This window comes from Bidens hawaiensis, unplaced genomic scaffold, assembly GCF_021521415.1.
Source record: "Bidens hawaiensis isolate Kalapana, Puna unplaced genomic scaffold, B.hawaiensis_p1.1 tig00010730_1, whole genome shotgun sequence".
NCBI classification, from domain to species: Eukaryota; Viridiplantae; Streptophyta; class Magnoliopsida; order Asterales; family Asteraceae; genus Bidens; species Bidens hawaiensis.
The window spans coordinates 401,224-428,605 of NW_027491820.1; the positions used below are offsets into that span (position 1 = coordinate 401,224).

The 27,382-nt window shown below is 34.0% G+C and overlaps 4 protein-coding genes and 1 pseudogene across 5 annotated transcripts; 2 read left to right on the top strand and 3 right to left on the bottom strand.

The window, feature by feature from the left end:
• Positions 1-3,684: 3,684 nt before the first annotated feature.
• LOC143535922 (pentatricopeptide repeat-containing protein At2g20710, mitochondrial-like) lies at positions 3,685-6,054 on the top strand. The gene is made up of 2 exons (XM_077030038.1): positions 3,685-3,963; positions 4,759-6,054. The coding sequence occupies exons 1-2, from the start codon at positions 3,685-3,687 to the stop codon at positions 5,902-5,904; spliced, it is 1,425 nt and encodes a 474-aa protein (XP_076886153.1). The 3' UTR covers positions 5,905-6,054.
• Positions 6,055-6,658: 604 nt separating this feature from the next.
• LOC143535953 (pentatricopeptide repeat-containing protein At2g20710, mitochondrial-like) lies at positions 6,659-9,021 on the bottom strand. Its single transcript, XM_077030061.1, has 2 exons — positions 8,743-9,021; positions 6,659-7,947 (listed from the first exon to the last, which is right to left on the bottom strand). Exons 1-2 carry the CDS (start codon positions 9,001-9,003, stop codon positions 6,796-6,798), a joined length of 1,413 nt encoding a protein of 470 aa, XP_076886176.1. The 5' UTR covers positions 9,004-9,021; the 3' UTR covers positions 6,659-6,795.
• Positions 9,022-11,969: 2,948 nt separating this feature from the next.
• Positions 11,970-14,562, top strand: LOC143535954 (putative receptor-like protein kinase At1g49730). Its single transcript, XM_077030063.1, has 7 exons — positions 11,970-12,028; positions 12,842-13,103; positions 13,199-13,251; positions 13,324-13,391; positions 13,464-13,553; positions 13,808-13,877; positions 14,197-14,562. Exons 1-7 carry the CDS (start codon positions 11,977-11,979, stop codon positions 14,496-14,498), a joined length of 897 nt encoding a protein of 298 aa, XP_076886178.1. The 5' UTR covers positions 11,970-11,976; the 3' UTR covers positions 14,499-14,562.
• A 1,110-nt stretch (positions 14,563-15,672) lies between these two features.
• Positions 15,673-17,956, bottom strand: LOC143535955 (gamma-glutamylcyclotransferase 2-3-like). Its single transcript, XM_077030064.1, has 8 exons — positions 17,827-17,956; positions 17,683-17,759; positions 17,396-17,449; positions 16,825-16,881; positions 16,709-16,749; positions 16,569-16,637; positions 16,104-16,183; positions 15,673-15,858 (listed from the first exon to the last, which is right to left on the bottom strand). The coding sequence occupies exons 1-8, from the start codon at positions 17,933-17,935 to the stop codon at positions 15,788-15,790; spliced, it is 558 nt and encodes a 185-aa protein (XP_076886179.1). The 5' UTR covers positions 17,936-17,956; the 3' UTR covers positions 15,673-15,787.
• Positions 17,957-20,606: 2,650 nt separating this feature from the next.
• Positions 20,607-24,819, bottom strand: LOC143535980 (putative serine/threonine-protein kinase At1g54610; annotated as a pseudogene). The gene is made up of 8 exons (XR_013135809.1): positions 24,378-24,819; positions 23,548-23,832; positions 23,150-23,470; positions 22,839-23,066; positions 22,515-22,615; positions 21,932-22,037; positions 21,041-21,316; positions 20,607-20,947 (listed from the first exon to the last, which is right to left on the bottom strand). The product of XR_013135809.1 is annotated as a putative serine/threonine-protein kinase At1g54610 (transcript).
• Between the last annotated feature and the right edge of the window lie 2,563 nt (positions 24,820-27,382).

A 27,382-nucleotide genomic window follows, 5' to 3' on the forward strand; every position in this document is an offset into this window, starting at 1 on the left:
CGACACTCCTTTGGTGGTGCAAGGCTAGGAAGTGAACCATCAACAGGGACTGTACTCTGTAGCATTGCAATAACACACCAACATTCAATCAAAGAGTTAGGGCTCATGCATATTATCCTAAACCCACCTAAGAATCTCAATAGTTAAGCATAAAATCACTTGTCATCCACCACAACTAAAACTTCTTACAATCTCAATATACATAGATTTACATACAGAAATTGGTAGCATCATCCACATTTGAAACACTTAATTGTAAGAAGTTAAAAAAACATGAGTAGAATAGCTTCAAAATTTAATTATTTTTATAATCCCAAATATGCCCCTGGAGAGCATTATCCCGAATAGCTGATTGTTATTTGAATCAACAAATTATATGCACTGTTGCCTAAAAAAATCAATTAATACTCTCCTTTGACTTTACCAAACAACAATTTGACCTGAATAGTTGAATCAACAAATTATATGCATTTGTTGCCTTCAAGTGCCATGACTTGTTTTCAAAAATTTATTTCTTAGCACTTTGATCATTTCAAAATCATTGGAAACATAATGGTAATTTGATTGTTATTTGAAATTGTAAGTTGCAAATGGTGTTATAGACAGTAACAACAAATAGTATATTTCAATTTCCAAAAATATCAGCTATCATAATTAACCGTTATAAAAATAATACTTGGAATCAAAATGACAGTTTAAAAAATTTCACAGTTTATGTCCTAAAGATGATGAACCTGTTTAAATTTCCCAACCACCTATACCTATATAACCATTTTGCCATTCATGAAAACTGTTTAATAGTATGTTGGTTCCCTATTCTGTTTTTTGTGAGTTCTTCATATCTCATCTCCTTTTCCACTTAGAATATAAATCTAAAGTTAAAGTCTCTAATAGAGCAACACAAACAGTGATAGTGCTAAATCTTGTGAAACTATAATTAACAAAACTAAATAAAAAATATATAAGTAAAAAATGCTTTAATATTATATTCTTAACAAAGATCGAACACCTTGTGCGAGCATGACAAAACGGGCGGGTCAAATAACAGGTCACACCAAGTTTAAAACGGGGCGTTCAAAAAACTTTCAATTTGATTTCAAGTCATAACGGATTCTAGCCAAAATTGGACTGGTTTAAAGAGACCGTTTTGGAGAAAAAAGAATATCAAATGACTTGTTAATTATAACTTTTCTTTTTGGTTGTTTCAACTTTTATAAATAACCAATAGAATAAACATGAAGAAATTTTAAATTTTATACTATTAACAGCTCCGAGTATCAAAATTTTTAAAGTCCGTTATATTAGAAAAAGTATAGACCCATTTGCTCAACATGTAGGTATCCCTAGTGCTAACTGCTAGCAGCAAGGTCTACAAATGAAAGAAATAATATGATAAAAATAACAGTTTAACTGAAAAACCGTACCTCTAAGTTGTTCTAAATTCCTTGTTAGTGTCAACCTTAATGGTCCTAATTCCACATCCAAAATCTGTCCAAAATAAATAAAATTTATTTTTGTTAGTTACGATTTAAGAAGCATAGTGCTCTTCAACCTGTGCCCCTGCAACGGGTGGGACTCGGATAGCTTCTAAGCACTCATTATACCAAACAAAATACTCAAGGAAGAGATATTTTGTTGCTTTAAATAATGTAGACACAAACAAAAATGATAAAAGATACTTTCAGTTTATGAAAATCGTGGGCTTGGGATCCCTGCAACCATATATTGATTCAAAATATTTGAGTTACTTGGACTGGTAATTTGAACTCTTAATTTGGCAAAGGGCAAATGATCTTATTTAGCAACAAATCAAGGTATACCTTTTCTATTTTCTCATATTTTGGGTTAAAGAGATAAAAACATAAAAAAGAGATTAGTATTATGAATTAGATTCAATACCAGTAGAGTTGGAGAAAGTGCGGTTTGGATAAATAGGTTGACATAAATTTTGAGCCTTTTCAAACACCCACATTGTTCTTGATGTCTAAATACCTGCATTGAATCTCAAATTCATTACAAAATTTTAATCATTTAATCAAAGCATAATCAACTAATTATAACCGTAGTCGATTAACACTTCGAAATTGATAAAAGCATAAGCCAAATCAATTAAACTCCGTAATTGATATTAGAAGTCTTAGATTGATGCAAGTCGAATCAAAATATATTGTTACCAGCATCAAAGATGCATTTCTACTTTAATATGGATGCAAATGCAAAATCAAATTTAGGATTAGAAACATTTAAGCGTGTGCTTTTCATAGAATTGAAAGAAGCTCATCAATCTACATACAGATATAAACAATGAATTTAGTAAATTATCAAAAACTAATTCCATAAACATATGTTAAAGATATGCGGTCTTTGGAATTGGCAGCATGACATGATGCTCCATATTATATATTGACTAACATAAATTAAAATCTCATTGAGGCAATTCATCGAGCAACTTGTGTGCAGATTAAGACAACACTTTTTTAGAACAAACACAGATGTCGTATCTTACGAATCACTTGATTACTCAAAGCTGCAATTTTTATTTAGTGCATATGTGCATAAATACTTCTAAACATAACTTATTCAACAGCGAACATCATAATCTGAATTATCCAATTTTCAATTAAACTTTTAAAAAAATTACTAAATCTAACATACCCAAAAGTAATAAATATAATGTTATCAAACCCCCAAATTTAAAACAATATAATGATCTTTAGGGTTCATAATGTCATCAATAAAAAATAGAACCACAAAATTTACAAAAAAAAAAATGTAAAACACGAATCAATTCGAAGTCGAATATCTAGAGTTCATAATCATAATATCCTATCTGAATTAATATATTAGTTTTCATACATAAAACCTTATCGAAATCAAATATTTAGGGTTAGTAGATATAGAACGTACCGTATAAATCGAGAACTCATGATTGGATGGATGGTGATTGGAATTGTTTATAGTCGCTGATGATTACAGATAGAACCGCTTGCTATGATGAACCGATCGAATGGAATTGGTATTATAGATTTGTTTTACATGAAAAACTCAAATTGTGAAAACCCGTAGCCAGAGAAGAGGAAGTATTGGTTATAGCTAATATTTTTTAATGATAAACCCTAAATAAGTGATGGGTGGGAAAATAAATTTCTGGGTGATTGTGAAGGGTACAGCCGTCCCATATTAGTTTCCTTTATTTAGATTTAATTTAATTTAATTTAATTTAATAATATATAAGTAAGATTTATACTCTTCTTCCATATAAAACCCTAGGGCTAAGGGGTGTGGGGCCTCTAGTGGGGGCTCCAGCCAATAATATTATGACATGTGGCAGAGAGAGAAACTGGATAAGGGGGTGTTGGAGCCCCCGTTGGAGCCCCTGGCCCTGGTGTGGAGGGGCTCCAGCTAATATATATTTTTTAATTAATTCCACACCCCTCAACGGCTCTTTTTCAAACTCCAAGACACCTTTTATCTCTCTTCTCCCGCGACCAGCCTCACGGCTGCCTGGATTTCCGCGCTCGCGCCCCGCTCGCGCCCCTGCTCGCGCCCCGATGGTGTGGGGTTAGCGCCCCGGGGCGCGAGCTGAGGGGCTCTAGCGCCCCGGTTAGCGCCCCACACCCCTCAGCCTAATAAATCCCGAGTCCTCCACTCCACTTCAGAAACCAGTCTGTCAGTTAAAAGACAATGGTAACCCTTCGCCCCTGTAAGTTTCATCATCATCATCATCATCATCATCATCCTTTACTTTCTAGGGTTTTATTCAGTTCTTCATTTTCCATTTCCACCGAACATCGCAATGTGCTCTATGACATGCTTTCACCGGCCCGATTAAAACCCACGGCTTCAATTGCTCCCATACTGGATCAATGGGCACAACAAGGTGGTAATCATATCAAACCTGCTGACCTCAGAAACATCATCAAAGCTTTCAGGAATCATAACCGATACTCACAAGCCCTTCGGGTTTCTTACTATTTCATTGAACTCGTGTCAAGATTCAACCTTTATGACTCTTTCTACTGGTCAATACCATCCAAATTACAGTTTTACCTGCAATAGTTTACAGGTTCTTGTTAGAATAACATAAAGTAACTATTTTTAAACCTATTACATGTCACCTAATAGTAACCAAGTTTTATAGTGTCTAGGGGTGTAAACGAGCCGAGCCGTTCCGGAACTACTCAGCGCCGGATCGATAAAAAGCTCGAAACGAGCCGAGCATTATCAGGCCAGAGCTCGAGTCTTGTATGGGAAGGCTTGTTGAGCCTTAAATTGCCTAGTGTATTCTTTAGATTTTAATTTCTTGGACTTCTTTGTGTTAATTTCACACTGCACAACCGAGCTCGATCCGAGCTTTAGCTTGTTTAAGGTGCTGCACACTAGCTCGAGTCAAGCTTCGGCTCGTTAAGGTTTTTTCAAAAAATATATAATAATGATGATGATTATGATATATTTGAATTAATTAAAAAATAGTAAACGAGCCAATCTCGAGCTCTCGTAAGTCAAAACATGCCAAGCTCGTGCTCTGCTCGGCCTGTTTACATATTAGTGTCCACTAAAGTCACTTAACTTTTTTCTAACTTCAAAAACAACTCAAGTTTCAATATTGTTTTGTGGCTGTAAATGTTTTCTACAAATGCAAAAATTAAGTGAGCTAAATGGAAAAAATATGAAACTTGTTACCATTTAGTGATTATTCTATATATTAAACGATTATCTCACATGAATTTATCCTGAAAGAGTATATTCTGATTTCAGCTATATGAATGGATGACTAACAGAAGTTACGTTGACAAATCACCTGGTATCATCGCGGTTCACTTGGATTTAATTTCAAAAGTTGGAGGTCTAGAACAGGCTGAGAAGTTCTTCAACACCATCCCGGACGCGGTTAAGGATTTCAGGGTATATGGAGCTCTTTTAAATTGTTACACTTTCACGAGATCTTTAGGAAAAGCAGAATGCACCATGGAAAAGATGAAACAGTTAGGATACATGACTACACATTCCTACAACAGTATGCTAAATCTATACTCCAAAACCAAAAACCACGATAAGCTGGTAAAACTCGTGAATGAAATGCAGAAAACAGGTGTTCCTTTTCACAGATCAACTTATTACATTTTATTAAGCACGTATGCTTGTTTTGACATCAAGGAAATGGAGAATCTTCTCGGTTACATGAAAACCGATGGTGATGTCACCCTAAATTGGCATGCTTACATCATTTCTGCAAAAGGGTACCTAAAGTTTGGTCAAAATGAGAAATCTTTAGAAATGTTAAAGAAAACAGAGCAATCTGTTACTGAGAATACAAATGCAATTGCTTATCTAATACTTCTCACCATGTATGCTAATCTTGGTGAAAAAGATCATGTTTACCCTATATGGGATTTGTATAGGAAGACACATAGGAAAGTAAATGATAGATCGTATCATTATATGGCAAGCTCTTTAGTGAAGTTGGATGATATTGAAGAGGCAGAGAAGATTTTAACCGAATGGGAGTCTAAAACGACTTCCTTCGACTTTTGGGTGGTCAACGTTTTGGTCAACGGGTATAGTAGGAAGGGTGATTGGAAGAAAGCGGAAGAGTATGTGCAGAGGTTTGTGGGTATGGGGAAACGACCGCCAAAAAGCACATGGGATTGTTTGGCGACTGCGTTTTGGAAGAGCAATGACATGGAGAAAGCGGTTGATGCAATGAAGAAGGCGGTTTCATGCTATGAGGATCATTGGGGTCTAAATCAAGTTACTTTGGTAGCATGTGTTAAGTACTTGGAAGAGAAGGGTGATGTGGAGCTAGCTAAGGAGTTTGCAGGATTTGTTAAAGAGGTTAGCGAACGGGAATCTGCAAGTGATGATAATTCAACAGTTGATTTGGTGGTAACCTCAAGTGGATGATTTTTTTTGCCTTTTGTCACTTGAATTAAGTGAAGTATTGTATCCATAATAATATATAATTGCTTAGGGAATCAAACAACAAAATATCTTTTGCCTCCAATTTCACCTTTTCAGACCGTAACAATAGCTTTTTGCTATCAGTTAGATTTTACTTGGTATTTACTTTATTTGTTTACTTGAATCAAGTGTCAAAGATCTCTGAGTCTTTTATTCTTCAAGTTATGTCTGATGCTTACAACAATGTGCAGAGAATACAAGCATGAGATAAACATATTATAAACTGAAGTTCATTCCTACACAAAATAAAATGAAAGTGGCAATAAATACATGCTAGAACACCATTTAGAAGAATGAGAATGCCAGAAAACAAACCAGATTAGCCGGATAAGTGTTTTTAGGAGAATAAAATCGTAATATCTTAAATTTAAAAGACAGAAAAAAACACAGAGAAAGCGGTCAGATTTAAACAAAAGCAATTTGAAGTAAAGAATTAACAAGAATCACATAATAAACACATATACCCGTTGCTAAAATTATGATAAGACGGATATGTTCTTACAATTGCCTACTTAAAATTAACTTTCCGCATTGAAAACGCCCCTAGTTTTCTCTTCCTTTTTAAGTATTCGGTTTATACCATTTGTAGTGACAAAAACCAACACCACCTTATTCCTAAGTTAATGGTGAACACAAGATAAATAAAAAGATCAAAATCCCAAATGCTGAGTAGTTCTAAGTTCTAACAAGCCTCTTCTCAATCGTCACCGCTGCTAAGTGCGGTGATATACTAGAGTATCATATCAAAACTCTAATCAAGATGCAGTTTCTCATATTTGGTTGAAATGGCCTTCGTTCGCCTTCAATTACATCATCAACTACCGATAACATATTTTAAGTTGCGATAACAGATTTCTCAGACAAACTTTTCACTATACTCTTATAAACCATTTCCGACAAATGACCTTTTTCCTTGAGTGATTTGATCATTTCCTCCGCTTCATCTAAACTCCCCTTTTGGCTCAAATAATCTAAACACGCAGACAAAGTGGTTGTGTCAACCGTCCACCCTGGATAACTGCTCAAAATAGATTTCCTCGTTGCCTCCACCGCCTTCTCCATTTCATCTTTTTTAACATAACCCAATGCCAAACGACTCCACGTGGCTGCATTCGGTTCATTTCCCCTCTCTATAACACCTTTTATTGTTGCTTCAGCCTTTTCAAGAAGACCCTTTTTGCAATATATTGTAACCGCAAGATTTGGAACTTGAAGATCAAAGCGTGTATACCGCGCTTCCCACTCTTTATATACTCCCTCAACATCATTAATAGAATCAAATTTAGCAAGTGAGCTCATTAAACAAAGATAACCTTGATTGTAAACCCTTCCAAGCTTCTTGTAAAGATTCCATACGCGATACACTTCATCTTTTCGACCTGCACTAGCATAAAGAGTGAGTAGATTCTCATAAGCTGATTTTTTTTGACTGGGTTTTATAAGGTATTCAGATTTCTTTAAACAAGTCAACGCCTTTTTTTTATCACCAGCTTTTAGATATCCGTTTGCTACCGTTGTGTACGCATGCCATTCCATGTTGACATGCGGGTCAGCTTCCATTCTCAACAAAAGCGTCTCCATTTTTTGTATTTCTGAAGCTTTCGCATGCGCGTTTAATCTAATACAATACGTGAACTTATCAATCTGAATACCCTTTTGATCCATTTCTTCCATCAAAAGATCAAGTTTTTCATATTTACTTGTGAAAGAATACAAACCCATCATAACATTGTAGGCCAATGACCCTGAATACCCTAAATCTCTCATCTTTTGCATGGTGGCTTCTGCTTTGTTTAATAAACGCGCTTCTGCGTAGCAGTTTAAAAGGGCACCATAAACCTGCATTACCCTTGAAGCATCTGGAATTTGGTTGAAATATTCCTCTGCTTGCTTTATACCGTATACCTTTGATATCAAATCCAGCCTAACTGGAACATCTTTATGTGTATTATCAAGATATGATTTGTCATCCATCCATTGGCATATCTGTAAAAAAATGAAAAATTCCAGTTTTGATATTTTTAATTACTTTAGTTTCTTAAACAAACTTAACACAGAACCACAATGTAATAAAGACAGTGGATTTGGTCCCAAATTATCAATTTCAATGGCATGATATTGATAAAAAGAAATTTGGTGAATGACTATTTTAGAACAGTTCAAAGAATCGATAACATCTGTCATGTAGGGCGGTCGAAAAAGCTCATGGCTTGGAGCTCGCTCAAAGTTCGCCCAAAAAACGCTCTGGAAAAACTCGCTTGAATTGGCTAGGTTTGAAACTAAGCCAAGCCCGCTCGGTTTGTAAACGTGCCGAGTCCGAGCCAAGGATGGCTCACGTGGTTTGGCTCAAATTATTTTACTTTTACTTTATTAAATAATATATACTATACTATGTATAAGTATATGAGTGTGTTTTAATATCTCATTATAATTATGTGTATACATGTGAAATGTTTTTTAATTATTGAATGGTAACTTGAAATGTGTCTATTAAGTAATTAAACTTCCTGTAATTAACCAAACCGAACCAGCTCAGTTTAAAACCAAGCTTACCCCGGCTCAGCTCACGTCAAGTAACCGTCTAAGATTATAGGTTGTCGTAAATGTTACCATGCTTTGGTGCTTCCTATAAAGTTTTCAATTCATCAGTTGAACAGTTCAACGAACACTAAATTCAAAGTAAATATCTTGAACTCAATATCAATTTCATTAGAGCAACTCTTAAAACACATTATTATCAATTATTAAAATCAAATATTTAATTTAGGACCAAAACATAACCTGTAGAGCGTGTTTGAAGCGACCGAATTTCCGGAACTGTTTGATTATCCTGTGAAGGTCTGGTTGATCGACGGGTTTACCTTCTCCGACCCATTGGTCTAGAACCGGCACAACTGATGGTTCATGGAAACCAATGAGCCTGTGAAACAGAGTGGTACCGGTACGGGTTAGGGTTTGCGTGCAGTAATACAAAACCCTAGACGAAGAACGATAAAATTCGTACAATGAAGGGGCAAGCAATTTCTTCTTTATCATCATCATTGTTATTGTTATTATTATTATTATTATGAGGATGGTGGAGCCACCGGAGCCGTTAACTGCACCACTAACTCACCGGATTTTTAGCTGCGAGTTTAGTCGCCAGCAATATCAAATTTTGGATGAGGGTCAAGCGTGTGATATCTGTAAACCTCACGGACCAATAGTGTAGTTAACTCTATTTAAAAAAAAAAAAACTCGGAACAAACAAAGAAATTGTCTAGGTACGAAACCCAATGATAAAAGATGTTTCTATCTAACTGTACGGAGCCCTTAAGTATCTTCAGATTTTCTCCAGTTCCAGAAAACACCCACTCACCTGAAGGCCCACTAGTGTTAAAACCCAGACACCCTCATGATCGAATTGAATAGCACAAAGATCCTAGTCTGCCTTCATTAAGCCACCCATGCTATATTTTCACCCGATCCATTTTCGTTAAACCATGTTATCATTAGTTATGTAATCCAACAGACACACCTGTTTTACTAGCCATAAACACAATAAATCAGAAAAAAAGAATGAAAAACTATGTATTTCTACAAGGGATGTTATATTGTATAAAAGAAAATAAGCTAATAATATCAATTATGCAATTGAACTATTTTGATTGTATGCAGGTGATCTGCATGTGTGACTTGGATGTTTATAAGTCGTATGATAAGCGAAATGAGTAAATATTACTTAATATTATTATTATTTGGGAGGAAACATATGGTTGGAATAAAAAATAGGAAATTTCCAAAGTGTTTAAAAAAAAGCTATTAGAATGTTGTTCTAATCGACAGAGGCATAGTTGGTGGACCAATCTTACACATGTGTCTTCTACGTTGCTCGTACCAAACCATACTTTCCTGTCTTCTACGTATATGTGTTTGGTGTAGGCATATCAGACCCACTTTTAGTAATTTGTGTCATAATGAAATTTCAAGATAGTTCAAGTGGTGCTTGATTTAAGCATATGCTATCTCTAAGCAATATCAATTTGTTTCAAATCAAATGTTCTTGAAATACAGTTTTGGAATGGCCCGTTTATATGCTAGGAGATTTGGGTTATGACTTCACTGACTATATAATATTAGAAAAAAGTTTAGTTAAATATGCAACCGGCGTTACTTTCATCAAGCTCAAATAAATTGATTTTAATAACATGATATTGAATTTTTATTTCTTTATTGGGTACTTAGTTTTGTTGTCTTTCACCTCCAAAGGTTCAAATCATCAAATGAGTTGGGGTCCGTCACAACTCACAATCACATGGTCAAGTCATTCATGAATAGACCACGTGGAGAATGAGTATTAATAATTTCTGACATGTTCTTGTGCCATAAATATGCGTTTTCGTGTATAGCCTTAAACTATATGTTATATATTTCTATTATACAATTTATATTCTTGGGTATATATATGTTACAACTTTAAGTTTTCGGGACTAAGTTACAATTAATATCTACAACCAGTTCATTTCTTTTACAATCAATTTATAGATCCTATCACCGTCTTGTTTGTTTATCGACTAAAACTTTTCGTGTTTGTCACTATGCTCTCGTCTAAAGAGATGTTTTTGGCCAATTTGCATCAATATCCACACATGGTATCTTGAGTTCTAACTACATTACACACTTAAGTCATCATTAATCCCAATAAAACAAAGACTTCCATGCTACCTTGGTATAATTTCACAAACTTGAAGGCTAGGTAAAGAATTACTTAGCAAGTGCTCTTCTTCACTAAAAAAAAGATATTATTTGGTTCCTTTAAGATGATTCCTAACCTCAGTTCACGGTGAATTAACCTTTTTTTTCTTTAGCTCTTCGTTTTCGACTTTGTGCAAAAACCTACAAATATAGAATATAATATAATACGAACCTTATTGTTGGAATGTTTTGGCTGTATATAATAATTTAGTGCAACCAACAAAGGGTTGGTTTGGAGCGTGGCTGGCTATAGGGTCCTCATGTGAGGTTGTAACAAGATGTCTCAATGCCTTCTTTTAGAAAAACTAATTTTTAATTTTGTTCTTTATAGCTCAACTTGAAAGGCGATGCTCCACACACGATGAGGTGTTGGGCGATATTGTTAGTATTAAGAGCATCTCCAGTGCTTTGTTTGTAAAATGTTTGAATCTGTCATGGAGGGGGGGGGGGGGCTTCCCCATTGATCATGCTCTAAACCGACAACGATTAGTATTAATATGCGACTTTTTGTAAGTGAGCGGTTTAAATATTGAATCAATTTTTCACTTTTCTTAATTAGTTGTTGCTAAGTAACGTAGTGATCAAGTGCCTTTTTGAGAACGATTGAGACGCACGCAATATGCATAATAGTTCCAAATGTTTTTCAAGCTTGTTCACATAGATTTATATATTTAATTTGTAATAACAAAACCGTAATACGAAAGAGTAGGGCTGTAAACAAACCAAACCGAATCACACGATAGCTTGTTTGTGTTCGTCTGTTAAGTTTTTGTCGGACAAGCGGGTGGTTCGTTAACAATTTACTAAACAAAATTCTTTGTTCATGTTAGTTTAGTTATTAAACACACGAACATAAACAAACTTCTCACTAAACCCTTTGTAGGAAGTTGGATCCATCCAAAGTAACATAAATAAAGACCGAACTTGGATTGTTACTGAAGAACCCAAACACTAGAGCATGGGCTATCGGTTAATAATGATTGTAATTTATTATTATTATTATTATTATTATTATTATTATTATTATTATTATTATTATTATTATAGCTTTCCTTGAAACGTTGGTGTCCGGTAGAAAGCGTGGGTAAAAATCCACTTTCTTTCGCGGCGTGGGTTACGTGTAATGTAACTAACAAACTCTGAATGGAAAAAGAATAGATTCTTCCATTTTACAGATCACACATTCACACACACACACACACTTGTACTACGCATTTTACAATTCATTCGATTTCTTTCTTTCTGGAATAATAATAATAATACCCGATTCTTCCTGTAAAGATGAACGACAGCTTCTTCTTCAAAATAACACCCATACTCCGATCTCGCTCAGGTAACCAATGTTTTCATCTTATTATTTGCTCAAGTTTTGGTGCTAGAATCTTCAGGGTTTCTGTAATTCTGAACAACGGTTATAGATAGATCTCTTCTGTGCTGTGTTTTTAACTCTTCAATTAGGGCAGAAATAGTACCGGAATTGGAATGGGTATTCTCACCCTATATTACATGTTTAAGATTTACATGTTTCTTGAATGGTATTTGACGTTTTGTGAGTCGTTCTTGGAGATTCATTCCATGCTCATCAAGATTCATCGGAAAATAATCCAACAAGTTTTTATATGGTTAAAGAAACCTGCATTATTTCTTCAATCTAGATTGACTTTGTCAAAAGTCAAGTTGACTAGTCTGTGTATACATTAAGCTGTAAATGTTTGTATTGAGAATTCGGTGACATGATGACAACGCAAAATTTGATTAACTTGTTTGACTTTTTGTGGTCAAACAACTCTTTCTTAAAGATTCCATGCTGATCAAGATTTATCGTAAAATAATAGACAAAAGGTTTTATATGTAAATAAAACCAGGATATGTGGAGTATACAATTTGTCTATGATTAAGGAACCTGTATTAATTCTTCAATCTGAATTGACTTGTTTGACTTCAAAAGTCAAAAGTGAAATTGACTAGTCTGTGTGTAATTGAGCTGTAAACGTTGAATTAAGAATTCAGTGACACAATGATAATGCAAAATTTGATCAAGTTGTTTATGATTCTGATTTTCCAGTTATTTAGGGTTAAAATAATCGGATTATTGGCAAGGTAAACAGTTGAATGATTTTATTTCTTTGTTTCTTTTTTCTTTAAGTTCCGGTAACTTTCTTGAGGCGGTTCTCTTATAAGGACATAAAGAATGCAACAGACGCTTTCAGTAGAGTCATAGGGACGTCTTCTCACGGGGCTTCTTCTTATAAAGCCAAGTTTCAAAATGGTCGTTTTGCTGTTGTTAAAGAAATACACCTTGTTGATCAACAAGATGATGATTCCTTTTATCGGGAGGTACAACTTTTGGGACGCTTGCATCATCGTCACATTGTTGCACTTAATGGATTTTCTGTTGGAAGAAAAAGGTACCCCCAATGTTAACACATGATATGAACATATTAATAGCACGTTGTTAGCAACTTAGCATTGTGTTTTTAGGTTTATGATTTTCGATTTTCAGGTTTCTTGTGTTTGAAAATGTGGAAAATGGAAGCCTAAAGGAGCATTTAAATGGTAATTTCTGGTGAAATATTTTATGTTTATTTATAATGAAGTTTTTGTTGAAGTTTGTTTATATGATTTTAGATCCTTTGAAGACTCCTTTAGATTGGAGAATCAGGCTAAAGATTGCTGTTGGTGTGGCTGCTGCTTTAGTATGTTTTTTAATCTTATAATATCTTTGTAATTCTGTTCATGAAAGAATATTTAAAAGTTGTACCACACAGGAATATTTACATTTCTTCTGTGACCCGCCCGTATATCACGTCTCCATCAGTTCAAGTACCATTATGCTTGATGAGAATTACAATGCAAAGGTAAACAAATTTCCTGAATCGGTTTTACTTTTGAGAGAAAAAATTACATCTGTGTATGTCTATATTATAATTTTGGTCCTAAAATTATGGGTATTTTGGTCAACTTATAATAATGTAACAGAATGGTTAACGTCTAACCATTCCAAGGACCAAACGTGTAACCCTTGAGGACTTAGGTGCATACTTCTGTAAGCTGCAATTCTTTGGATGAAGTTATATATTTATTTATTTATTTTTAATCTTTGTCATAAAAGCTCTCTGATGTTGGACTTCTTGGTTCGGGTAGCAATCACATTACAGCAAGGCGGACTTCAAGTTATAATGGTATAGACTTTATCCATTTTTTATTTAGTTATAAATAATCAAAGTGTTATCGTAACTATGTTATTACAGTAGCTGTATAAATTTTAGGAAAAAAGTGATTAATGAAGTTGTATGCATTGAAGAATATGTTTTGGGCACTTCTCGATATGTTTTTAGTTTGACTCGTTTTATTTAAATATAAGAAAATTGCTCGGAGTTAAAACTAATCATCCTTATATGAAGATATTAGAGGGTCATATAGTATGCAAATTATATACATATATATATTTTAATTTTAATTATTTATGATATGTATTTTGAAATTTTGTGTGTTATATAGAAAGGACAGGGCAGGTGTATGGGAACATAATGTATGAGCTTGGGTTGTTGATTCTAGAGCTGATAACGGGCCAATCATCAGACAAAACGGGCACGGATCTGAGCCAATGGATCGAAGAATCTTGTTTCCCGACATCAATCCATAACATGATTGACCCTGATCTTGGAAGCGATTACGATTCTAGAGAGGTTAAAGGACTGTTAGCAGTTGCAAGATTTTGTATCAAATCTGCTGATGAACCAAATTCATTCACTCAAATATATAGGTATCTTCAGAAGAAAGTGAGCATCCTGCTTACTTAGTTAGGCTACATCTCATTCCCCCCCCCCCTTTTTTTGTTTCTTGTGATCGTGTAGATAACGAAGGTAGGGATACGTATGAGAATAAAGTAAATAAACATGATAGAAGAAAATATATATCATTTGTGAATATTTTCTTATTATTTTTATGTCATTTTTTACTATGAGTTCAAATGGTACACTTGATAGTCAGGAACTAAAGGAACGACCACGAACATGGAGCGGATAAAAGATGGGGACGGTCAACTAAATAAGACTAACGTCCAATGTCGTCCATCATGCATTAAAATATGATACAATGACTATAAAGTAGCATTTGAAGCAGTACTTGGAATATAGAGACTATTCATACCACACCCAAGCTCAAATGATTTTTCAACTTCTGTTTGTGATTTGTGAGAAATCCTTGTCACAAAGCTAAGAAGACTGAACATTAGCCCAAGTGCCCAAAAACATAGCTTACCTCGTCAAAACTTTCCATTTCAAATGAAACTAACTCCAGCCATAGCAAACAGCAGCGTGTGATCTTCTACAAGATTTAAATCTTTTAAAAGAGTTCAACATCTTTTAAATATCGAATATTCTCATTTGTAGATACTGTTGGCACAACTCAAGTACACAATTTAGGCTTTGCACTGTCTCACTTTGTCAACCTGTTAACATTGAACTTCTAAATGCTATGAATACCAGGAACCGTCAACTTAAGCCATAAAAGACCACCTCTTGCCTATTTTGTCCCAAGCACATCACATTAGCTCACTACCACCATTCCTATTCTCACTTTCAATTTTCAAACCAGTCTTTTTATATAAGCTACTCAAAAAACATATATATATATATCCTAAAATTTGTATAATATAATACTTTACACAACCAAAAATTAATAATAAAGACACCTAACTAAAATAACTAAACTTTCCGCTTTAGCCAGTTTATTAAATATAATCCGTAATATTACTGTTACACCATTCTCATTCTTCCAACGTCAAACTCCCATCCTAATGAATGTTTTAAGAATATACATGTCATAATTTAAAAATGGTAAGTTTCATATTATGATTTTTTGTTGGGTAAATATGATATTATACCAACAAAAGGGATAATCCCCAATTTACTTTTTTATACAAAGAACAAACACAAGAAAATACTAGGTACTATCTTGATCACTTTTGCATGCAGTTCTTGTAGCTGGTTAAATTAATAGCAAGAATGATATTGTTTGAGGATGTGAAGTGATGCTTAACAATGGATTGTAACATGAATAGATTATTCAAATATTTTTTAACCGGAATTCATTCCTCAGACCCTCGGATCAATCTCCTTGCTTCATCTGCAATCTTCATTACATGTTCATCCTTGCATCCTACAAATAAGAGATGATTGATTACCCACACAAAAGTTTATTTACATGTCATAATCAACGGGCTTATGCAAAAATTAGTGAATTTGAGTTGTATGCTACTCTTAACGAGTCAAACATGTAGTAGTGCACTAAAAGAGGAAACTGGTCAAAACTGCTTTGACCAGTCTAAAAAGAAAAAAATGTAGGCGCTTTGACCCGTCTGAACATGACTTAATACCATAGATTGAAGTAAACAAAAGCTTTACCCATTTGAAGCAGTGTCTTTTCTAGGTTGAAAAGGTAGTCTCTGTTGGGTCCAGAGGGTCCTTCTGCATTAACAATTTGCCTGAAAATGAAAAATGAATATAACTGATCAACTAAAAGAGTTGATGCACACTCCTTGTGATTCGATGCTAGTGTAATGTGCATCACCCTCGACGCAGCTTCCTAGCATATAAACAATATGGAATATGCAAGTATATATATAAACAAGCTCACTGTTATGCTTTGTGAAAGAAAGTAATATGCAGAGAAGAAGGAACAAGTCAAATCAATTGAGCCGATCTTACAACTACCAATCTATTAGGATAGTCCCCCATACTACGGAACAGCAATGGCTCTTATTCTATTTATTACCATAGCAACCAGTAACCACAACCCAAACCAACCAATTAATATGGAACATAAGTGGAAGGCTCGAAAAACGAAGAGCAGGTTTAGAGAACACATACTTGGCAATCTCTTCAACTGTAGCCGGTCCCAAGTAGTTCCTATTGACCTTCTCTGGAGATGCTATATATCTGGACAGAGATATAGTTATATGTTATCATCTTAACAATTCAATGGAGGGGATTGCTTTTCAGTCACTTACACCATTACCCCGCTAACAGCCGGTGATGAATCCGTCTCATTCTGAAATGTTTACTGTATCATGAGAAACATATCCATCAACTGTTATTTATCAACAAGAAAAGGTAAAAGACTTACAGTGAAGAAATCAACATAAGCCTTCTGGTCGTATTGCTTCTCCCTCACTTCCAGATACTGAAATACAACAACTCAGCTTTACTTTAACATATTGTATGAATGTATGTATGCAATTAACAAGATTCCAAGTGCAAGTAAAAGCTGATACTGGAAATAAATCAAATAACAAAACTCCACTTATTTACAACCAACGAAACTGTTTTCATGTATGGTAAACTTAATCATATTACCATGCTGCATGCAAGACAATCACCATCTGACATCCGCAAATAATTAAACTATTGTTTTATACTACAAATATCATAAAACAAAACTGCGACCCAGTTCGGATTCAACTTCTAAAAGTCAATTTCTAAAACGTATCTTTTGTAAATGACATTTTTGGTGTATAGCTAGCACTACACAATATGTGTATGTCAGGTCAAGTGCTGATTTTTTCTGTCGGCCACAATGAAGGTGTAATAAAGATAGTGAAATTAAAAACTTGCCCTCATTGAATGCCCAAAAGGATATTGATATTAAGATTTAATAACAGCAAATTTACATATACAACAGAACTAGATGGCAATACCGTTAATGCAACTTCTTGATCTTCCTTCCTCGACACCTTGTAGGCGACGCCCCACTAAAATAGGTTGGAAACTCATCAATACTTGTTACAATGCAACTAAAAATTTTAGAAAATTAAAATGTATATAACATGGAAATATTACATCACGTGGACCACAAAATAGGACTGTAGATTACTAATTAAGGTAGATTTAAAGCAACTGTCTTACCAACCAAATGATGATGAATTTGATGATTCTTATTTTACAATATATTAATGTAAAACAAAAAGAAAGCAAAGATACTTACACAAACCTCCCCTTGTGCAGGCTCCAAAGTAACAGTTCTTCCTGGATGCTCTGGAGTGCCTCTGTGGTCGGTGCTTCCTACCATAATTTAACAATAAAAGCAGTTATGTTCTTTCTTTAAGCTTTAAAACGCAAACAAGTTTACCTTGATAGAAGACACGGCGATAGTCTTTGATGAAACCAACAAGACACTCATCATACTGAAATCCTGCTTTCCAGATCAGAGAGCCGTACCCGAAGACCCACATCACCATTTTCTTCTTTCTGCCATAGGATCAACATGCAACAAAAACAAAATTCATGTGATAAACAAGTTTAATTAAAAGCATAGAAAGACTTTTGCAGTGGCTCATTTTAATTTAAAAGCTTTTATTACTACTACATAGCATCCAAGTTTGGTATTTGTTGAAACAATTGCAGTTGAATAGGTCAACACTTTAGCATGCAAAATAACAGTGAGACAATCAGATTTTTGATCAATTAAGAAAAACAAAATAAAAGCATACAAAGAAAAAAAAGCCCCATTTATTAATATTAATATTACAAGTAAGTTTAGCAGATGATGAGGCTTTTTTACTTAAAAGAATCAAATTTAGCATTAATCCACATGATCATGATGACCAGACCAATCATATAAATGATAATAGAATACAAAATCAGGCTAAAGTGAAGACATACAGCAACTATTCTAGTCTAGTCTAAACTGTTGATGAGATTAAAATAATGTTGGCACTTGGCAACATGTTAAAATTAAAAGAGAAAACAAATTCTATATGTGTTCTAAGACAAGATCGAGTGATAATTAAAAATGAATAAAAAATAAAAATCAGATGGAAGTAAAAGGAAGATGAAATCGATGAGGTAAGTATATAGTGATGAGGACGAGGATCGTCCTCTAAAACAGCAGCCAACAGATGATGTATGTATGTATGTATGTATGTATGTATGCTTTACTTTTACCTGAAATCAAATCAGGGGTAACACCGGGCGCCAGACTACGGCTGACTTCCAAAGGTGAGGTAAAAATAATATAAATATGTGATCCCAAACCACCCCTGCTACACCAGTCACTAGTAAGTCAAATATAACATGATATATTTACACTCTATTGAGACTTTTATTTAAGGGTTTAAAAAAAAAAAACTTTTATTCAGAATGAAAGTATATAATCATGTATAATATTACTAATTAACTGTATCTTTTTCTTTCTATCTAATTCAACAATAAGGATATGATTGTAAAGTCACAATTTTTTTTTCCAATCTTTTCCTTCCAATCTAACTCAAGAATGTAATTAACACTTTTTTTTCTATTCTTTTATTTTAACTTGAGAATGTCTTTTAAATATATAATTTATTTTCCTTTCTTCCCCTATCCAATCTTATCATTTCTTTTCATTATATTTTAAACCCGAGAATGCAGTGTTACCGTCCATGTCATATCATAGGCTAAAACAAAAGTAAGTGAAATGTTAAAAAAGAAAATAATAATAATAAATAAATCCCCTTGTACTAGACAAATACGGGTCCTAATAAATAAATCCCATGTGATATCAAACTGTCATTTACTATAAACTGTAGTTTACAACAAAAAAAAAGCTGATTACTAAATTGAGGTGTATAAAAAAAGGCCCATAAGTATAGTTTGGTTGTGATTTGAAAGACTGAGTTAACACTTAAGTTTGTGGTTTAAAACATGGAATCGGTTGGCTTTAGTTTCCCCTTTATTGTTATTAATGATAATATGAATAATAAACAAGAAATATCAAAGAAGTGTTTTCAAAGTGTAAATTGAGTCTTAAAAATATCAATAAGAAATCTTCAAAACATGATATTACAAGCAGATTAAGCTAGCTAAAACATATAAACATTTTTTTAAACAACGATTAAAGTTATGGCAATAATGATATTTGAATCAGTTTATGGCATACTGAATAGGCTAATAGCTAACCGAGGCTTTTTGAAGTTCTCCTTACATTCTTGATAGCAATTTGGTGAATCAACTTTTCGTAGTTTATGCTCTCTAATATTCCGTACTCGAGAGCTATCATCATCAACCCGCTAAGTCTATCTTGGGGCATTGTGGATCGTAAATAAGATTTCAATAACTACAATTTCGAAAAGCTCCTTTCTACATATGCTACCATGACTGCTGGTGTTCGAAGTCGACGCTGTTGTTATCCCGCCTATTCATTTCATATTTTTTTTTATTTAACTTTTATTGATTAATAAAAAGTAATGGGTCTTTTTCAATTTTTAATGGGCGTTCGGGTATTATATATACAACATCAGGAATTTTAAAAATTTTGTGCTCCCAAAATAAGTGCCCCGGTCGGACGCCCACATCGTCACCCTTAGAGTCGTCCCTGCATGGATATATAGGTGGCGGTGGTGTTATCGGATAGGTTCAAAGCATGGGTTCAAAGCTTGCCACGGGTGCCCCGTTTCAACTCATATGGTATAACCACTTCGACATATACACCATAAAAGTTAAAATAACAAAACAATATAACTTACGGTCTGAAGTACATTTTTTTTTTAATTTTGGTTGTTGAAGTTCTATAGCCTCTGCCATACATCTGTACCATTTCCATTATTGTCTCTTCAAAAAAAGGTTTTGAGAAAAATAAATACAAGCAAAAGCTTTACAGAACACGATAATCATGTAACAAACCACCGCTATTATTTGTAAAAAAATTGAATAACAATTTATAACAAAATAAAGTGTTTTTGTAAGCCAAAGTATATTGCAATAATTATTATTTAAATCTAAATAAATATAATTATTATAATAAGTTATTTTTACAGTATGCAAATACATGATGACCACCACTATGCCATTACAACATTATGCTCCCTGAATTCACCACTTTGAACATTATTACCTACAAAAACCTATAGAATAGATCCATATTCAAAAAACTAATAAATTCCAAACTAAAGAGATCCAAGGTACATAATTACTATGTAGTATGTACATTTTATATAGTCATAGGGAAAAGCAGTCATCTTTCTCTCTCTACATAAGCATATACATGTATTATATATATCTATCTATCTGGGTTGTCTGCGGTGGACGCTGGAAACATAAATAGGGTTTATCGTTGCCTCGGAGTGGTGCTGAGTGAGCCTAGTCTTATCAAGGCGTGCTCTTCTTGCAGCTTCTTGAATATGGTGATCGCGTTCCTTTAGCATCTGTTCTGCGTTTGATGCACCAAGTGGACCCGAGAATTGGATCTTCTTGTTTCCCTTGTATCCATCACCATTCTAAACAAAATATAATCACAAATCAATAAAAATGACACATTATTTATCTTGGTTTTGACATGGTATGTTTTGAGTAAAAAAGAAAGTAGTTACCATGAGTGGTTGTTTGCCGTTTGACGTGGATCTTCCAGCTAACATACTCCCGGAAAGATCATGCTTCCTCATCTTCCAAGAATCTTGAGATAGCCTTCTTGATGATTCTAATTCATGTTTGTCTTTACCATTTTCAACCATCAATGATCCTGAATAGAATTCACCAACTCCGTTGGTGTAATGTGACAGTCTCGGTTGTTGTTCTTCAATACCCTCGTTCTTGTTTCGGTTGAAATACTCACTTCTGCTCTTTGAATTTGCTCTATCATGTCTTCTCTGTAGTAATTACAGGGGCAGCCTTTAAACGTTAGAAATAATAATAATAATAATAACAACAACAATAACAACAACAACAGCAACAATAATAATAATAATAATAATAATAATAATAATTGTGTTACAAACAGTCTTTGAATTTGCTCTATCATGCCTGCTCTTTGAATTTGCTCTAACAGTCTTTAAACGTTACAAACATATTGCGTTACACTTAAGCGGTCTATTGTAACAAGTGACGTAGTTTAATACAAGTAATTGTGCTGAGAGTTGAGTTTTTACATTAAGAAAATCAGAACTTGGTCTGCAAAAGATTAATTATTTTCTAAAAAAGAAAAAAAAAAGGATGAACATTTTAAATTGAGGTTTCCCTGAATTTGACAACTCAGCGCCATTAAAGTCAAATAGTCAACACCTAAACACATTTAAAACTAAAAACCAGACAGTAAGTATGAATAGAAGAAAAGTCATCGGATACAATAAGCCAACAGCCAAATAAACAATATAGCATCATAGTCAAACCAAACAATATTATTTTTTGGAACTAGTTTATCTATCAAAATATGTTGTTTGACAAATCATGTCGCCTAATAATAGGTCACAAAATGAGTGGGGTACCTGCATTGATGCAACTAATTCAGCATTAGCTTCAGGAGCTGGAAACGCCCGATATTCTCTTGGACCTTGACTTTCCTTTTCAGTCTTTTGGCCTTCTGCTCTTAGTCTGCAGTAACAATTTTAGTTAGCAACACATTGCATGCTTTGACTTTGAAAATCAAACAAACTACTTATGGTTTCAATGGTCAAACGGACACGTCAACAACTATTACAATCACGATACACAGAGATTAGGCAACAGACAGAACTAATTTGATCTCCTACATCTAGTAGTTAAAATACCCAATTATTCTGTCGCTAACGATCTAATCTAATATAATCAAATAAGGTAAGTATCGGGGATATTTAATTCAAATATTTGCTTATAGCATTCACCTCCTTGATCAAACAAATGCGTCGACAACTATTATAATCACAATACATATAGATTAGGCAACAGACATATATAAATTTGATCTCCTGCATTGAGTAGTTAAGATACCGAATTATTGTGCCATTAACGATCTAATCTAATATAATCAAATAAGCTAAGTATCAGGGATATTTAATTCAAATGTATATAAACAAATATACACATACATACCTTCTAGCTCTTTCCTCCCTTGCTTTCGCATCGATCTCTTTGCTCGGGGGATAATTTGGCAGACTTGAAGGATCGCAAGCATGTGGTTTGGTTGTGAAGAACTACAAGATTAAAAATGTATGGTGTTTAGCTTTCTAACTAAAGATGACAAAAATTTGATAAATAAAGGTGTAGCTTTAGCAGCTGAACTATGCATCAGCCAGCACAACAATGCAAAAGCATAGTTCTAATCAGGCCTGTTTTGACTTGAACCCATTTTGACGCATGACACAGCCATTTCAATCATCGATTAAACAAAAAGAATAATAAAAAAAAAATGATTACCTCACTCTTAAGAGCAGCCAATGCAGTTCCTCTTTGTGAAGGATCTATTGAGAGTAAAGTTTCCATAAGCCGTATAGCAACAGAAGGAACATCTTTAAACGCGTCTTCAATGCGTCTCCTATACGGCTGTGAAGGTTTGAACGCCGTGGAGTGATGTAACTTTAACTTCCTCCAATAATCTTCAGGCGGTGAACCACAAAGCTTAAATCTTTTATGCAACTGCTCAACCTACAAGATACAAATCATAAGTCAAAACGTTAAGAAAGCTTCTAATCACTTTATTGAACATAAAAATGTAGTTTTTGTATTACCTCGGTTTGACCTGGCATGATAGGTTTACCAGCATATAGCTCTCCGAGAATGCATCCAGTGCTCCACAAATCCACAGCCACTCCATAACGAGTAGCTCCAAATAGAAGCTCGGGTGGTCGATACCAAAGTGTCACAACACGGCTCGTTAGTGGCACATACCCATTATAACTATCATAGAAACTTGCTAAACCAAAGTCTGCAATCTTCAAAATCCCGTTATTATCAATCAAAAGATTTGATCCTTTTATGTCACGGTGCAGAATACCACGGCTATGACAATGATCAAGTCCACTTAACAGCTGCTGCATGTAGCATTTAACCTACAAATAACACCATTGTTTCTATAAGCACTTTAATAATATTGGTTAAAAGTTAAACATAGTGATGAAGATATTACCTGTGGCTCTGTGAATTTGACACCGGGTAGTGATGCAAGTCCGGTAAGATCATGTTCCATATACTCAAAACCTAGATATAAACTACGTGAAGCAGATGATGTCACTAATCCTTCAAGTTTAATTATATTTGGATGATCAAGCCTTCGCAAAATAAGGATTTCTCTAGCCATAAACTTGACACTCTCCGTGTCCATATTATCAAAACGCACTCGTTTTAGAGCAACAATTTTGTTGTTAGTCAGGTCACGAGCCTTGTACACGCTGCTGTATGTTCCTTGTCCAATCTGCATCAACACATCAGAACCAAATCAGGATATTAATTATAAACAAACTAATTTATTATCATTTAATTCAGAAAACAGGTATAAATCAACATTTTTGAGCCATTATGCCTGTTCTTTACTGTAGCAAAAATAAATTCTATCTGTTGACTTTTCAACTCTTAGTGCTTTGCATTTTGTTGCAAACAAACTGTGAATCTTGAAAAAGAACAATTATTATAGAAATTAAACAAAAATTAAAAAAAAAACAATTATTATCCAAAATTCATTCTTTTTTCCTAAAATGTATTGTAGTTTTTTGCAATTTTACAAAATCATAATCTGTTTGCAACTAAATGCGATTTACAAAGGTTCAAAACGGGACGTTTACTTCCAATTTATACAACTAAATTTGTGAAGGCTATTTTTATTATATTTTACTTTAAAGCTTCAATTTTTACAATATTACTATTTGTCCCAACCAGGTAAAATGGTCCCAAAGGTCAAAATCAACCCATTTTAACAGCCTACAAAATGCTAATTATACATCAAGTTAGACAAACTTATACCTTATCTAACTTCTCAAACGTATCGGCCCGTCTCGGTAGCATTCCATCAATAGCTTCACTAGCCACATCCACAAGCCAAGACGGCCAGCCTGCAACAATTAATTCCCCTTCACCCCTTTCGGTATCGCCCCGAAACCCGGAATATTAGCAATAAACACCTCAGAAACCTCTCTATCATCCCTATGCTTAATACTATTATTATGACTGTGATAAAGATCATCTCTAACTCTCCTTGAAGAATTCAACCTCTTATCAATAGACCCAGCTCTCACTTCACCTCTATTCTTCACCCGAAAACTCTCAGCCCGTCTCGACCGAGGCTCCGATGAAACTCTAGCTGCTGTCACCTTCTTCTCCGGTGAGGTTGAAGTTTTCCGGCCGGCGTCGATGCCGGACGGCTTGCCGCACATTCCACCCATTGAATCAAAAACAGTTATTGATCTAGTGAAAGTGATTAGATTAGATTAGATCAGAAGGGTTTGAATTGGGTTCATGGTGAAATGAAATGATGATGATGGTAAAATGAAAGAAAGAATTGGGTAGTTGAACGCGCTTTATATTGACAGATGATGATATTTATTAACTGAATTGATGATGATGTATTTAGAAAGGGAGAAGATAGAGATAGACGGTTGCCGGCAAGAACAAGTCAAAGAGATGATCCCACCATTTTCTAATCTCTCTCTCTCTCTCTCTCTCTCTCAATAGAATGTTGAATACAGTCAGAGGACTTGCGCTTCTCTCTCTTATCTGTTTTGAGTTATCTCTGCTTCAAGAATGCTATTTTGGAATGTTGAATGTTTTGCTTTCTTTTCTTTTCTTTTCTTTTGGGCTATACTATTTTATTATTCAATTCAAAAGTTTTAATTTATCTTTAGGGGTCGGGTATAGGCATCGGCTAGCTAGAGTGACCACTTCTTGTCGACGAAACAAGAGCAGAGAGAGATGAATTCTTGATGAAACACAATGCGTACACCAAGGGTTGTTGGCGGGTTCCTTCAAGTAGCATCCTGTGGTTGGATCTTCGAAGGTTCCTTCGGTTACTGCTTTCGACCCCAGTTATATTTAAAAAAAAAACTAAATATGATTGGTATTGAATTTTACACTATTTTAAATTTTTAATATTTAAGTTAGATAGTACTATTAATTGTTTATTGGATTACATCGAAACAGAAGGAAAGCGGGCAACAAGCTGCGCCGCTAAATGTTAACCATTTGTGTTGATCTCTTCTAAATGAGTGACAAATAGACCCTTTTGGTAAGCAAAACTGAATTATTTCATCAAACTTATAAGTGTATAACAATAGAAAGTACATTAAGTTTTTAACAAATGAAATTTTACCTTTTTAATTGTGTTATGCATGTAACATTATATATGGAAACAAATGTCTTGTTTAGTTATGGGATAGGCGAAAAGTCTATCGGATAAATACAAATTAACTTAAACGCATTGAGTACACGTGATTTTATGACGTATAAGTTTTTCACTTGCATTTAGTGAATGAGATTGTATGACGTTTAAGCTTTTCACTCGCATTCAGTAAATGCGAAAAAGTCGGCTGCCTAAATACAAACATGAGTGCGTTTGGTAAACGAGGTTGCATGACGTACGGTATAAGCTTTTGACTTGCATGTAGTAAATGAGATTGTCTGACGTATAAGTTTTTCATTCGAATTTAGTAAACTAGTTTGCATGACGTTTAAGCTTTTCGCTCGCATTTCGTCATCAAACATCCCTATTTTTATGGAAAAAATATAGTATGTGACTACAAATGCATAATATCTATTAGTTTGTTATTAATAAGATTTTGAAACCGTGTAGTTCAAACACAATGTAAGAATTCTATAACCGCTCATACACAAACAAATTGTAGGTTGTTTCTGCAAAGTGATTATGTACGGAGTTGTATGTCTAAAAATTATTCATTCAAAACGGGCCATATATTTGTCAATATAAGTATTGCATGCGAAGTTAAGAGGATGTCTGGGATTGAGTTTGGAATTGCCTTATTGAATTATAGGGTTTTTTAATACAATGATCACATGCGAAATTAAAAGGTTGTTTGAGATTGAATTTAGAAATGACTTATTGACTTTTTTAAAAAGCCAACAAGTTAAAAAAAACTCATGACCTCGATAATATTGCTTTTTTATTTTGCCTTTTTAAAAAATGGTTATAAAGTTATTTTCCAATAGTCACAAACACTTGATTTTTTAAATAGTTTTAGGCTTTTTAATATAAAATTACTAATCAACCTTACCCTTTACCATGCAAGTAAATGGTTTCTCGCACGCCAACGCTATGGAGATAATGTTAAGAAAACGACTAAAAGGTTGACTTTACATTCATAGTTGGGGATATTATGTTCCATCATCCTTGTCAAAAACTTCCACCGTTTTAATAATTGCAACAACATTTTGGTAGAATTAGACACTAATTATGTCATTTTTACAAAGTTTTGAATTTAGTAAGGCATATGATTTGATTTAGTCAGAGTAACATTGAACGAACTCTTTGGAACTTTGTGTGGTCTTTATAAGAAAGTCGACAGAAATAATAATTCTAAGCAAATTGGAGTACGTGGAGTTTTTTAAATAAAGCAATGTTCGAGCCATTTCACACTTATAGAGTGTATCCCATATAAATCTTGTCTCATCAGCATTTTGATGTTGATATCTATATTTAATATATAGATAAGTAACATATCATAAAACATACTATTCTCTAAAGACTTTTACTAGATATAACTAATTATCAAGTTTGACACTTTAACCAAATCATCCAGATGTTTTAGTGCCAGACTCCAAATAGTTGGTATACATTTAAAACAATGACCAAAAAATCAAGATAAACATAATCAAAGAACATTTATCTATAAAATATATTCAAATACTCGAAGAAACTAATCAATGTAGTTTAAGCATTTTTCAAATAATTGAGTCAAATGGATTTTTGGTATGGTCAAAAGTTAAACAAAATTCCATGCTATTGAATATTATAACCT

What these genes read in the sequence shown, in the direction of transcription:
- LOC143535922 (XM_077030038.1), top strand. Translation starts at nt 3,685, where the DNA reads ATGGTAACCCTTCGCCCCTGTAAGTTTCATCATCATCATCATCATCAT. An exon ending in GATACTCACAAGCCCTTCGG is followed by an intron (nt 3,964 to 4,758) that starts GTTTCTTACTAT and finishes TTCTGATTTCAG; the next exon opens with CTATATGAATGGATGACTAA.
- LOC143535953 (XM_077030061.1), bottom strand. Translation starts at nt 9,003, where the DNA reads ATGATGATGATAAAGAAGAAATTGCTTGCCCCTTCATTGTACGAATTT. An exon ending in GCTTCAAACACGCTCTACAG is followed by an intron (nt 7,948 to 8,742) that starts GTTATGTTTTGG and finishes ATTTTTTTACAG; the next exon opens with ATATGCCAATGGATGGATGA.
- LOC143535954 (XM_077030063.1), top strand. Translation starts at nt 11,977, where the DNA reads ATGAACGACAGCTTCTTCTTCAAAATAACACCCATACTCCGATCTCGC. An exon ending in TTGGTGTGGCTGCTGCTTTA is followed by an intron (nt 13,392 to 13,463) that starts GTATGTTTTTTA and finishes TGTACCACACAG; the next exon opens with GAATATTTACATTTCTTCTG. An exon ending in GCGGACTTCAAGTTATAATG is followed by an intron (nt 13,878 to 14,196) that starts GTATAGACTTTA and finishes TGTGTTATATAG; the next exon opens with AAAGGACAGGGCAGGTGTAT.
- LOC143535955 (XM_077030064.1), bottom strand. Translation starts at nt 17,935, where the DNA reads ATGGTGATGTGGGTCTTCGGGTACGGCTCTCTGATCTGGAAAGCAGGA. An exon ending in CTGCACAAGGGGAGGTTTGT is followed by an intron (nt 17,450 to 17,682) that starts GTAAGTATCTTT and finishes AACCTATTTTAG; the next exon opens with TGGGGCGTCGCCTACAAGGT. An exon ending in ACAGTTGAAGAGATTGCCAA is followed by an intron (nt 16,184 to 16,568) that starts GTATGTGTTCTC and finishes TTTCATTTTCAG; the next exon opens with GCAAATTGTTAATGCAGAAG.